At 44.0% G+C, this 14,495-nt stretch overlaps 1 protein-coding gene across 2 annotated transcripts in view; it reads left to right on the top strand.

Annotated features, from left to right (window-relative positions):
• Window positions 1-8,500, top strand: part of mthfd1l (methylenetetrahydrofolate dehydrogenase (NADP+ dependent) 1 like) — an 84,935-nt gene extending 76,435 nt beyond the window's left edge. For both annotated transcript variants that reach the window (XM_014205574.3, NM_001165368.1), the window contains 2 exon segments: window positions 6,881-6,994; window positions 7,869-8,500. In XM_014205574.3, the coding sequence (XP_014061049.1) occupies window positions 6,881-6,970 (90 nt within the window). In that variant the 3' untranslated portion in view covers window positions 6,971-6,994; window positions 7,869-8,500.
• The last annotated feature ends 5,995 nt before the right edge of the window (window positions 8,501-14,495 follow it).

Below are 14,495 nucleotides of genomic sequence, written 5' to 3'. Positions count from 1 at the left end.
AACCTGGACTAAAGCATCCGCCAACTCCTGGACAGTCTGTGGTGCAACGTGGCGTTGGTGGATGGAGCGAGACATGATGTCCCAGATGTGCTCAATTGGATTCAGGTCTGGGGAACGGGCGGGCCAGTCCATAGCATCAATGCCTTCCTCTTGCAGGGACTGCTGACACACTCCAGCCACATGAGGTCTAGCATTGTCTTGCATTAGGAGGAACCCAGGGCCAACCGCACCAGCATATGGTCTCACAAGGGGTCTGAGGATCTCATCTCGGTACCTAATGGCAGTCAGGCTACCTCTGGCGAGCACATGGAGGGCTGTGCGGCCCCCCAAAGAAATGCCACCCCACACCCTGACTGACCCACCGCCAAACCGGTCATGCTGGAGGATGTTGCAGGCAGCAGAACGTTCTCCACTGCGTCTCCAGACTGTCACGTCTGTCACATGTGCTCAGTGTGAACCTGCTTTCATCTGTGAAGAGCACAGGACGCCAGTGGCAAATTTGCCAATCTTGGTGTTCTCTGGCAAATGCCAAACGTCCTGCACGGTGTTGGGCTGTAAGCACAACCCCCACCTGTGGACGTCGGGCCCTCATACCACCCTCATGGAGTCTGTTTCTGGCCGTTTGAGCAGACACATGCACATTTGTGGCCTGCTGGAGGTCATTTTGCAGGGCTCTGGCAGTGCTTCTCCTGCTCCTCCTTGCACAAAGGCGGAGGTAGCGGTCCTGCTGCTGGGTTGTTGCCCTCCTACGGCCTCCTCCACGTCTCCTGATGTACTGGCCTGTCTCCTGGTGCCGCCTCCATGCTCTGGACACTACGCTGACAGACACAGCAAACCTTCGCATTGATGTGCCATCCTGGATGAGCTGCACTACCTGAGCCACTTGTGTGGGTTGTAGAAAGTGACCAAACCATCAGCCAGGAAGCATAGGAACTGAGAAGTGGTCTGTGGTCCCCACCTGCAGAACCACTCCTTTATTGGGGTATCTTGCTAATTGCCTATAATTTCCACCTATTGTCTATTCCATTTGCACAACAGCATGTGAAATTTATTGTCAATCAGTGTTGCTTCCTAAGTGGACAGTTTGATTTCACAGAAGTGTGATTGACTTGGAGTTACATTGTGTTGTTTAAGTGTTCCCTTTATTTTTTTGAGCAGTATATATATTTGTTTTGTTTAAATGTGAGTGTGTGAGAGTTAGGCTATGTGGAGGAGATTACTGATTAGTTTGGTTCATCAGGCGGACTCCCAGTCTTCACTTGAAGTTAGGCCCGTCAGTCAGAAGAGCACTAACACACGCTAATCTATCTATTTACAAAGCGTCTCTTCTGAGTCATTCAGATGTCGATCCACACTCACAAACACAAACAGAGTACCATTTGATTCACCTCCAAATCATATTAGCCATTATGGGTGGACACTGTCTCCACCATGATGAATTATCACCCGTCTCTGCGAGGGAAAAGTAGATATGCCTGGCTGAGGCCAGCCAGAGTCATGGACTTGGTTAATTTAGAGCTGAGAGAGAAGCCGCATCAAGATTAGTCACTGTGGTAGGAAGAGTAAAATCAATGGTGAGTTTTTGTGGTATTTCGTAGTATTCGGAGTTAAGAGCCCCTAACTCCACTCCAGTGCAGTGGAGGGGTGTTACACAGTGATAGAGTAAGTGCTACATTGTCAGCCCCAGGGTTTTCCCAGACAATGGCGCATTGTTTGGGAATAATGGAGGGAATTTGTTGCCAGAGCCAGGATTCCATCTTTAGCCACAGAGCGTCCGTGTTTTGCGTGTTCCGACAAGTTCCCCGCCTGCCTCAGGAGTATGGGACCAAAGGAGAACAGCACACCTATTGTCACTACCTGAACCATATCTTCTCCATCAACCTCTCTTACCTTCCCTCCTCCCTGACAGGTCATTATTTTAGTCCGGCTTTAACTCTGCTGACAGGACTGTTTATGACCTCTTCTGTCATTGTAATGGCAGTGTTATGTAGCCACTATGATGCAGGTTCACATTAAGTGTTACCATAGTTTTTTTTTTACTAGGAAGTGATAATTAAGGATCTGACCCTTTTTCTTTCAATTTTCTCCTAAAATGACATACCCAAATCTAACTGCCTGTAGCTCAGGACCTGAAGCAAGGATATGCATATTCTTGATACCATTTGAAAGGAAACACTTTGATGTTTGTGGAAATGTGAAATTAATGTAGGAGAAATATTTTTATTTTTATTTAACCCTTATTTTACCAGGTAAGTTGACTGAACACATTCTTATTTACAGCAACAACCTGGGACATAGTTACAGGGGAGAGGAGGGGGGAAGAATGAGCCAATTGTTAACTGGGGATGATATAACACATTAAATCTGATAAAAGATAATACAAACAGAGGTTCAAACTGTAGAACCCAGTTCCTACATTTGAATATAAAAATGAATTTTATCAAACAAAACTATGCTACATTTTATCTCTGGGACCCTCAGGATGACAAATCAAGGCAAGATTACTGAATGTAAGTACATTATTTACCTTCAGAGGTGAATGTATCAAACCAGTTGGCGTGATAAAAGTGTTTTGTTGTTGTGTACTATCCTCAAACAATAGCATGGTATTCTTTTACTGTAATAGCTTCAGTAAATTGGGGAGTGCAGTTAGATTAACAAGAATTTAAGCTTTCTAATTATATAAGACATGTCTATGTCTTGGAAAGTTTGCTGTTACTTACAACGTCATTCTAGTCACATTAGCGCATGTTAGCAACAACCATCCCGGTATAGGGACACTTATCCTATGGGATCCTTAAGAGGTTTTAATGCCTAGTAGTCACTAGGGACTACTAAATTACAGTGGTAGTCACAGGTGCATTACAAATGTAGATGTAAAATAAAAGAGGACAAGTGGCTCCCAAGTCCAAAATTGGAACAAATTGGCCGTTTTGGATAAATGAACCATTCTCCATATTGGAGAGATGATCATTCCTTCCACGGTGTTTTCAGAGCAAGTCCTATTGACCATAGGCATACTCGTGACTGTCCTTTCACATGTCCTCCTCTTCATGCCCATGATTTCATTATGCCTAATTCCCCCGCCTCACGCCAGAATAACATTTAAGCAGTCAGTTGATTTTAATTTACTCTACCTCAGGATATCCTCCTAGGCTCTCAATCTTCTCTCTGTAAAGCGACCCATCGCCGCCGCCCCCCCCCCCCCCCCCCCCAGTCAAATTGAGCTGTTTAAAGTTCTTAGTCCTCTGTGACACTGTAGCTGCTCCAATCCAAAACTGCTGCAGTGCCCGTTTGCCCTAATGACTCACCTTCTGAGGTCTGATTGGACTAGATGCCCAGTCCCTTAGTTTCTGTAATTCCGTGTCAACAAGTGTAGAGAGAAGAAGACAGGTTTTTGTTTGGAATGGAGCCGCACATGTTATTGCAGAAGGAGTGTATTCTCTTCCATTAGTGAGAGGAACACCCTGTTCTACTGGGCAGTTAGTTGTCTTCTCCTCTCCTGCCCCATACTCCCAGTCATACCCTCACTTTGACTCTTTCCTTGAGGGCCAAAGCTGTAAGTCCCAGAGTAGGTCTCTGATTGTGTGTCCTTCCACTGTGAAGACAACAACCTAGATACTGTAATGTTAAGGGATAATCAAGGGACTATGCGTTCTATGGAAATAATGCACAACGTGGAAGGTGTGGCATTAACCTTCCACGGCGTTGCATTATCTTCCAGAAAACGCATATAGCTCCCGAGTTGATTATCCCGCTTATACCAATGCTATATTTGTGGCTATGAAATGTGTTCATTTGACGTCAGAAATGTGTTCAACATCCACTGAAGTAGCTAGCATGTTTACTACATAGCTACAATAGTTGCCTTGGTAACCAAACAGACTTGCTAGCTTAGCTAACCAAACCATCAGTCCTCCTACAGTAGCTTGCTATTATGAAAATCGAATTCAACTATGCCAATGTTTTCATTTCGACTTTTGCTTTAAAAAACAGCTCAGATATAGAACATGTAAAAATGTACTTCATTGCCGTTGAATTATACCGTGCAGTTGGTAGAGCATGGTGTTTGCAACGCCAGGGTTGTGGGTTCGATTCCCACGGGGGGCCAGCACAGGAAAAAAAAAAATGTATGAAATGAAATGTATGCATTCACTAGTGTAAGTCGCTCTGGATAAGAGCGTCTGCTAAATGACAAAAAAATATAAAAAAATGTAAGCAAAAGGCACAAGGGGGTGTGGTATATGGCCAATATACCACAGCTAAGGGATATTCTTATGCAGGACACAGCACGGAGTGCCTGGATACAGCCCTTAGCCGTGGTATATTGGCCATATACCACAACCCCCCAAGGTGCCTCATTGCTATTATAAACTGGTTACAAAGGTAATTAGAGCAGTAAAAATAAATATTTTGTCATACGCATGGTATATCAGCCAATCAGCATTCAGGACTTGAACCACCCAGTTTATAATGAATTATATTTTGCAGCAAGCTGAATTATCTAATGTCATTGGCAGATATTTTTCTTATTTTTTACCTAAAAAAGGCTTAGTACAAGTAATTTATCTTCTTTCAAGATATTCTTTCAAGATAATTTACCTTATTACGACGATTAAATTACTTGTATTAAGCCTTTTTTAGGTTACAAATAAGAAGGGAAAATGATTTGATATTTTTTGGGGTACGGAAAAAAACTAGGAATTATCACTCAATGTAAGATATTTAGGCTTGCTTAGAATGAACTTTTTGCAGTGCAGTTCTACAGTTTCCTAGGGCAAGGGTGTTTCGCTGCCAGAGGATTTTGACCTGGTTTGGTGGAAATGCATAGCACCATGTGTCAGCTTTGTAACTGTAGCTATTTTGTGCCGGGACCATGATCTCCCACCTTTCCCCCCTCTATTTTTCAGGCTGGTCTAGTTTGGTTGGTTTACTTGGAATTGAAATAATGTGATGTACATTCTTTCGACGCTCACATGGGGACAAAGAACAGAAGCGCTGGAAAGCCACCACAGTCCTAATGATGGGTTGTCAACCCATTTGGCAATCACTCTCTGAGTCACATAGATGGGAGTGTAGAAGTAATAGGGAAGCCCCTTCCTTCATCTTGATTTGATCTCCAGCAGACTGAATTAAATGAGTTTGGATTATAGTAATTCAACATCAGATCAGTTATTTCATTATAGAAAATATTTTCCAAACCTTACATCCCACTCTTCATGATTTACCATTGAGCAGCTGTGTTGTGGTGTTGTCATGAATATGCAGAAGCATTATGCAGTTAACACACAATCTTGTCATTTACAGCAGCTAGAGTTTGCATGGTTGGTCTGGGAGAGGTTTTATTTTATTTTTAATTCTGTGTGCTAAATACCAATGACCATATAGGCCTGTAACTTTTAACCCAACCCCTCTGAATCAGAGAGGTGCGGAGGGCTGCCTTAATCAACATCCATGTCTTCGTTAGCCGACGCCAATGGTGACAGCTAGTCTTACTGGGGTCAGCTCTTGGAGCTGAAAGATGATTGGCTGAATGAAAAATACTTCCTGTGTTGTCACATTCTAGCCTAACTCTAGGCTCAACTGTAGGGCCAACTTAGATAGTCAGTAATAGTTACGTAGGAATGTAATTTGGGGCTAAGTTGTACATTAGTGTAGTTAAGGCTCTTGTTAATTTGATTTGACCTGTTTAAGTGAATTTGTTTACTAGCTCAGAAGTCTAGTTTGTTTCACCACGTAACTTCAGTGTGAAACTGCAGATGAAAGATTTTATGAGTTTTGTCCATCGCTACAGATGAATGTATGTGTCTTCTATGAAGAGAAAGCTGCGATAGCTACTGGAATAGGTTAATCATATCGTCCTGAGATAGGACTACCTGTACTTTGACTGTAGTGGATCACAGACAGTAAAACAGTGGTCCTGTTATTTGTTAGAGAATCTACAAGAGACATCTCTATTCCGGGAAAACGGCTGTTCACATAGTTCATCTGGACTAATCATTCTAGTTTATCCTCCTTTCTAACAACCTCTCCCTTGTCTTCCTCTCCATTCTGCTCATCAATAACTGTCAGCCCAACACACGACCTGATCCATAGCATCTCAACAGAGTTCTAATGACACATGCATGACTCCCAAATAGGGTTGCAAAATTACGGGAACTTTCAATAAATTCCCTGGTTTTCCAGAAATCCTGGTTGGAGGATTCAGGATTTACTACAGTTTCCCTCCTGATTACGGGAATCATCCAACTGGGATTTCGGGAATATTGGGGAATCTATTGAAAGTTCCCAGAATTTTGCAAGCCTACTCCCAATCAATAGTGCTTTGGTGGCTTGAATTGGTCAAGTCAGCTGGCTGTCCCTATTGGCCACTTTGCAAATCGGCTATGGTCGTTGTCCAATCAACTCCTTTTTTCTCTCTCTGAGCCCCGCCCCGTCTGACCTTAGTCTCCCTGTAAATTTGATTTAGTTTAGTTTTTTTTCTTAATCTCCTGTCAAAATTACGTTAAAATGTTATTGGCTCTTATGCGTCACTGCTGGTTAAGTTATTAGAAATCCATCTCTCTGAGCTGTAAAAATACACTACAGTGAAGACCAGAGGCTGCTCTGCTCAGGGCTGTCTTATAGACTCCTTTTAGTGTTTGTAAATCGCTGTTAAACTTTTGAATATTTCCTGTTATTTTCAATAATTTCATGAATAAAATGTATGTAAACTCATGAATCGAAGACTCAATTGGGAACTGATTTCAAATTGAATCAACTCAAAAGGAAAGCAAATCATTTTACCTGCTTTCACAAGTGGTTGATCAATGCAATGCACAGATGACTAACTTGCTCTTTCTCTTCCTCCTCACTCTCTCCCCCTCCCTCTCCCCCTCAGATGAGTACTATGCCAGGCCTGCCCACGCGACCCTGTTTCTATGACATTGACCTCGACCCAGTTACCGAGGAGATCACTGGGCTCTTCTGAGCATGCTTCAGAACAATCACACAGGTAAAATAGTATTCCATTCAAACCATTATGACCCAGTTTTTATTTCCATATTATATATAGCTGAAAATGCTGGTCATATTCATTTTTGACATCTAAATCGATCACACATTTTGGACAAGTCACAGATATAGATTTTTCTGTATAGCACACACATCTTATTTCGCTGAATTTAAGTAACGTTATTTTTGGCATTTAGATTTTACCCAATGGTGCCTAAAACACTTTTACTGAAATGAGAGGCTGAGAGGTGTAGCTGTTGCCAAGGTTAAGGGAGCCTGTGGCTGTCGCAACAATGTCTTTACAGTTCCAGTAAGCCAGATGGAGAAATTATTATCTTAGCTACATATGAATCAGTCTGTGTATCAGTGTTGTTTCCACTGCCACAGTAAGCAGCAGTCTCGTTATATCTCGTCAGGCAGCAGACAACACTGCTACATTTTTCCTGTAAATTCAGTCAGTAGTGAACCAGTTTGTTAATGCTTATGTAGTCTATCTGCCACATACCATGTAGGGTAGGAACGTGATGCCTATGAAACTGAATGCATGTGTTGTTGTAGAGCACTCATACAAGAAAGGTACCATGTAGGGTAGGAACCTGATGTTTACATAACTGAATTCATGTGTAGCACTCATACAAGGAAGGTGTCTGAGTAGTGTGTGCATGTACTCCCTGTGTCTCATTGTCCTTCCTCTGAGTGGTCCACTTGGCCTAGACGGTGTTAAATATTGCCTCAGCGTCAATACACAGTACTCCTCTGGATATTTTCACTCGGTGTTATTCCCTATTCACTCAGCACCAAGGCTATGGCCCTAGATTTAGAGATGCACTCAGTCAGTCACTCACTTCTCCAACGTTCTGATTTTCTCTCCTCAGGCTCTGTGAAAGTCCCTCCTGCCCTGTAGGGAGCATGGCGATGACCGGAGGAAGAGCCCTACACCCTCCATGGAAGATGCTTAACCCTTCTAATGGCACTTCCTACCTACAGGGTTCCACAACGCCACTGCAAAGGCTGGGGTCACTCTTTTGCACATCAACGATATTCAACCAAATAAGGCCTAAGGCCTAACAATGCAGTAGTTCTGTTAACTGTAACCCCTTATAAATGAGGAAAAAGATTTTGTTACTTTTTAAATTTGTTTACTGAGATGAACTACCATAATATCTCATGTCGTGGTGCTGGTTTTATTGTTTTCATTTTTCTTAATGTGACTTAATATGCTTTTATTTAGTGTAATGCAGTACATGTGCTCATGTATTTATGCACTAAATTCATGTTGTACGCACAAGTTGTTTTAAATGTGGTTATCTAGCCTCGTCTAACATTTCTTAATCCATTACATCCTGCTAAATGCCATTAGGGTGGCTGTTACAGTTTGGTTACTAGCTGTGTGCTGATGCTCTACTTCTACTTAACGCTGTTTAATTAGATGGATTATGGAAAACCATGGTTTTCTACCGTATAACAACTGTGCCTTTTTAAAATAAACAATTGTATTTACTCTACAGTTCTGTTGTCTTATTTTAGTTTTTGTCTTGTTGTTCACACCCAGCAGGTGAGCAGAGACCATTCCATCTGTTGTTTGGACACAGACTTCTTCCTGTTATCACAGAGCTCTCTAAGGAGAGCCTCCAAAACAGGCACAATGGCTATTTTTGGTTTGGGTGAAAAATGTACATATGCAGAACAGTTGAATACACTCACTCAATCACGAGCACAGTCAAGTATACTCATATACTCACTAATGCATGCACATGAACCTAGACGTGCAAACAATCAAGCACAACAATGCCAGAATGCATAACAACAAATTTACTCACACATATTTAGAGTTTAGCCCTCGATGGTCCTGAAATCCAGGCCTCAGAGCCGGCCCCCTCACAGCACCCTAGAATGTCAGCTCCGTCTGTCATGATCTGATGTTTGTTGCTACGTGGTGCCTGTGTACATGTGTGCTTGTGTCGTAGCTTGCATTCCACACCTGCTAGGTCTGTTATTGCCTCTGTTCTCTGGGGTCTCTCTAAGTACAGTGTGTGTGTTCCATTGTCAGAGGGAAAGGAATGCACTCATTCATACTGAGCGGGCTGTAATTGTGTGTGTGTGTGTGCATAAGTACATGTACTGCTGGACTTAACCTCTTTGTTTTGGGGTGATGACAGATTAAAGAGCTTTAAATCATACTCCATCTCTGTCATAGGAATAAATTGCACTGGCTAGTCTGAGTCTTGTCAAGTTGGGTTTGTTTATGCATAGTGTTAATCCTGAATCAGTCCAATTTGACTGCGATAACTTGTAATTTATGTGATCAAATAAAACAACTTGTCCCGAGTTACATACAGGTAGATACTGCGCTATGACTGAGTATTCAGTGTTTCATTTCAGTACCAAGGACAGGTCCTACATATTTCTTAGTGTAACCTTAAGGATCAGTACTACTTACAGGTGTGTGTGGATCAAGAAGCTCAAGTATTTGACATACTGTATGTAGCCTATTTGACCCATGTTTGGTTTACATAGGTTTGTCCTGGTTTTCCACTGCCCTTACAGCCTAATGACAGGATCACCTGGGCCAATTAGGGTGTGTTTTGCCCCATGAAGTTGTATACGTGGCATCCCTGCTGTACCCATCCCATTTGGCAGGCTACGTTCCTTAGCTAGCTCTAACCGGCTCAGTCAGAAACAGGCTAGAGTCACCACCACTCTCACACCCACCAGTGTAAAAAAGTTCACTCTTAAAAAGTCATTAGAAGCTCACTACATTCTTCCCCACAACACATTCTAGCTACCCCCTCTACCTCCCCTGGCCAAACGCACTCACCCCCATCTTCTCTGTCTTAACTATCGGCCTATATCGAATCTTCCATTCCTCTCAAAAATTTTAGAAAAAGCTGTTGCACAGCAACTCACTGCCTTCCTGAAGACAAACAATGTATACGAAACGCTTCAGTCTGGTTTTAGACCCCATCATAGCACTGAGACTGCACTTGTGAAGGTGGTAAATGACCTTTTAATGACGTCAGACCGAGGCTCTGCATCTGTCCTTGTGCTCCTAGATCTTAGTGCCGCTTTTGATACGATCGATCACCACATTCTTTTGGAGAGATTGGAAACCCAAATTGGTCTACATGGACAAGTTCTGGCCTGGTTTAGATCTTATCTGTCGGAAAGATATCAGTTGTCTCTGTGAATGGTTTGTCCTCTGACAAATCAATTGCAAATTTTGGTGTTCCTCAAGGTTCCGTTTTAGGACCACTATTGTTTTCACTATATATTTTACCTCTTGGGGATGTCATTCGAAAACATAATGTTAAATTTCACTGCTATGCGGACGACACACAGCTGTACATTTCAATGAAACATGGTGAAGCCCCAAAATTGCCCTCGCTAGAAGCCTGTGTTTCAGACATAAAGAAGTGGATGGCTGCAAACTTTCTACTTTTAATCTCGGACAAAACAGAGATGCTTGTTCTAGGTCCCAAGAAACAAAGAGATCTTCTGTTGAATCTGACAATTAATCTGGATGGTTGTACAGTCGTCTCAAATAAAACTGTGAAGGACCTCGGCGTTACTCTGGACCCTGATCTCTCTTTTGAAGAACATATCAAGACTGTTTCAAGGACAGCTTTTTTCCATCTACGTAACATTGCAAAAATCAGAAACTTTCTGTCCAAAAATGACGCAGAAATATTAATCCATGCTTTTGTTACTTCTAGGCTGGACTACTGCAATGCTCTACTTTCCGGCTACCCGGATAAAGCACTAAACAAACTTCAGTTAGTGCTAAATACGGCTGCTAGAATCCTGACTAGAACCAAAAAATTTGATCATATTACTCCAGTGCTAGCCTCCCTACACTGGCTTCCTGTTAAGGCAAGGGCTGATTTCAAGGTTTTACTGCTAACCTACAAAGCATTACATGGGCTTGCTCCTACCTATCTTTCCGATTTGGTCCTGCCGTACATACCTACACGTACGGTACGGTCACAAGACGCAGGCCTCCTAATTGTCCCTAGAATTTCTAAGCAAACGGCTGGAGGTAGGGCTTTCTCCTATAGAGCTCCATTTTTATGGAATGGTCTGCCTACCCATGTGAGAGACGCAGACTCAGTCTCAACCTTTAAGTCTTTACTGAAGACTTATCTCTTCAGTAGGTCCTATGATTAAGTATAGTCTGGCCCAGGAGTGTGAAGGTGAACGGAAAGGCTGGAGCAACGAACCGCCCTTGCTATCTCTGCCTTGCCGGTTCCCCTCTTTCCACTGGGATTCTCTGCCTCTAACCCTATTACAGGGGCTGAGTCACTGGCGTACTGGTGTTCATCCATGCCGTCCATGGGAGGGGTGCGTCACTTGAGTGGGTTGAGTCACTGACGTGGTCTTCCTGTCTGGGTTGGCGCCCCCCCTTGGGTTGTGCCATGGCGGAGATCTTTGTGGGCTATACTCAGCCTTGTCCTAGGACGGTAAGTTGGTGGTTGTAGACATCCCTCTAGTGGTGTGGGGGCTGTGCTTTGGCAAAGTGGGTGGGGTTATATCCTGCCTGTTTGGCCCTGTCCGGGGGTATCATCGGATGGGGCCACAGTGTCTTCTGATCTCTCTTGTCTCAGCCTCCAGTATTTATGCTGCAGTAGTTTATGTGTCGGGGGGCTAGGGTCAGTCTGTTACATCTGGAGTATTTGTCTTGTCTTATCCGGTGTCCTGTGTGAATTTAAATATGCTCTCTCTGATTCTCTCTTTCTCTCTTTCTGTCTTTCTCTCCGAGGACCTGAGCCCTAGGACCATGCCTCAGGACTACCTGGCATGATGACTCCTTGCTGTCCCCAGTCCACCTGGCCGTGCTGCTGCTCCAGTTTCAACTGTTCTGCCCTCGGCTATGGAACCCTGACCTGTTCACCGGACGTGCTTGTTGCACCCTCGACAACTACTATGATTATTATTATTTGACCATGCTGGTCATTTATGAACATTTTAACATCTTGACCATGTTCTGTTATAATATCCACCCGGCACAGCCAGAAGAGGACTGGCCACCCCTCATAGCCTGGTTCCTCTCTAGGTTTCTTCCTAGGTTTTTGCCTTTCTAGGGAGTTTTTCCTAGGGAGTTTTTCCTAGCCACCGTGCTTCTTTCACATGCATTGCTTGCTGTTTGGGGTTTTAGGCTGGGTTTCTGTACAGCACTTTGAGATATCAGCTGATGTACGAAGGGCTATATAAATACATTTGATTTGATTTGATTTAACGAACATACCCCCCTTCTGTTCTCTCAGCCCACTTTCCGCCTCTCGTCCCCCTGTCTTAGTTCACTGACCCCCTCTCTCCTCCCATGCTTCTGTCCACTCAGTCCCTCGCTCTCCCTTGTCCTAACCATATCACCCCTTTCTCCCCCCTGTCCAATCCCATTCACCTCTATCATCCCCTGTTGATACCCACTCACCCTCTGTACCTTCCCCTGTCCTGGCCCCTTCACCCCCCTCCTGTGACAGGGTAGCAGGGTGCTGAGTGCTAGTCAGCAGGGTGAGGCTGAACACACATGCCTATTGTTCATTGCCAAGTAAGTCATTTTTTATTACGATAGACGAGATGTCTTTGGAGAGGAGCCCAGTATTGATGCCTGTTGTCTTGGCTGTATGCGCGTAAGTGTGTGCGTACATGTTTGTGTGTGTGTGTGTGTGTGCGCTTGTGTGAGATGCCCTTCTTAGAGCAACAGCCAGCGGTTGGTTGGTTGGTGTCTCATTTGCCTTGACCTCCGGTAAAGGCTTTCACTTTAACGACATTCCCCCTCCTCCCCCACCCTCAACCCCCCCCCCCCCCCCCCCCACCCTCATGCCTCCCCCATATTTTCGATGACGTCAGAAGTTCCTCCTGTGGGCATGGCGAAGGTCGTCCAATGACAGAGCCCTTTAACAACACAGCCATCCTGTGGCCAGGGACCAAGACCCTCATCATCAGTCCAGTGTAAATACTGTATTCCTTCCAAGGATGTGTTCTCTGGAGAGCAACCACACAGTTTCTGTTAGCCAGATGTGGACTTATTTTCTCACTGAAAGGATTCTGAATGTTGTCTTGTTGAATTTGTATTTTTTTCTTTCTTCGACAGTCAGTTTTGGCTCATCTCTGCGTGGTACAGTTGTGTGTGTGTCTGTGTGTGTGAAGATCAGCTCATGTATGGTTAATAAGGCAAGCATCAGGTCAGAAAATTGACATACACTACATGACCAAAAGTATGTGGACATCGGCTCCTCAAACATCTCATTCCAAAATCATGTGCATTAATATGGAGTTGGTCCCCCCTTTGCTGCTATAAAAGTCTCCACTCTTCTGGGAAGGCTTTCCACTAGATGTTGGAACATTGCTGCGGGGACTTGATTCCATTCAGCCACAAAATCATTATTGAGGTCGTGGCACTGATGTTGGGCGATGAGGTCTGGCTCGCATTCCAATTCTTCCCGAAGGTGTTTGATGGGGTTGAGGTCAGGGCTCTGTGCAGGCCATTCAAGTTCATACCAATCTCAACAATCTGTTTCTGTATGGACCTCATCTTGTGCACGGGGGCATTATCATGCTGAAACAGGAAAGGTTTCCCCAAACTGTTGCCACAAAGTTGGAAGCACAGAATCATCTAGAATGTCATTGTATGCTGTAGAGTTAAGATTTCCTTTTACTGGAACTAAGGGGCCTAGCCTTAACCATGAAAAACAGCCCCAGACCATTATTCCTCCTCCACCAAACTTTACAGTTGGCACTATGCATTGAGGCAGGTAGTGTTCTCCTGGCATCTGCCAAATCCAGATTTGTCCGTCGGACTGGCAAATGGTGAAGCGTGATTCATCACTCCAGAGATCGCATTTCCACTGCTCCAGAGTCCAATGGCGGTGAACTTTACATCACTCCAGCCAAAGCTTGGAATTGTGCATGGTGATCTTAGGTTTGTGTGCGGCGACTCAGCCATGGAAACCCATTTCATGAAGCTCCCGACGAACAGTTCTTGTGCTGACGTTGCTTCCAGAGGCAGTTTGGAACTTGGTAGTGTGTTGCAACCGATGACGGTGCCACATTGAAAGTCACTGAGCTCTTCAGTAAGGCCATTCTGCTGCCAATGTTTGTCTATGGAGATTGCATGGCTGTGTGCTCGATTTTGTACACCTGTCAGCAATGAGTGTGGCTGAAATAGCCAAATCCACTCACTCTTGTGTATATAGTGTACTTATCTCTGTTCAGTCACATACATTGGGCAGAGTCTAGAGAGGGAGAGAAATAATCTTACAAAGTGTTATGGAATCCCAAGGTCGAGGTTAGTTCCCTCTCATTATGGGGCTAAAGTATAGGACAACAGGTTTATCATCCTCTACAGCCAGCCTTCACTCCTCACACAATCAACACTGCCTGTTACATACCATCTACAGGAGTACACACCAATATGGCACATCAGGGCCTGTATTCATAGTGTCTCAGAGTTGAACTGCTGATCTGGGATCAGGTTTCCCCTGTTCATATAATCTTATTCATTA

Source organism: Salmo salar, chromosome 06, assembly GCF_965601325.2.
Source record: "Salmo salar chromosome 06, fSalSal1, whole genome shotgun sequence".
Classification (NCBI taxonomy): Eukaryota; Metazoa; Chordata; class Actinopteri; order Salmoniformes; family Salmonidae; genus Salmo; species Salmo salar.
This window is presented reverse-complemented; position numbering and strand designations above follow the sequence as displayed.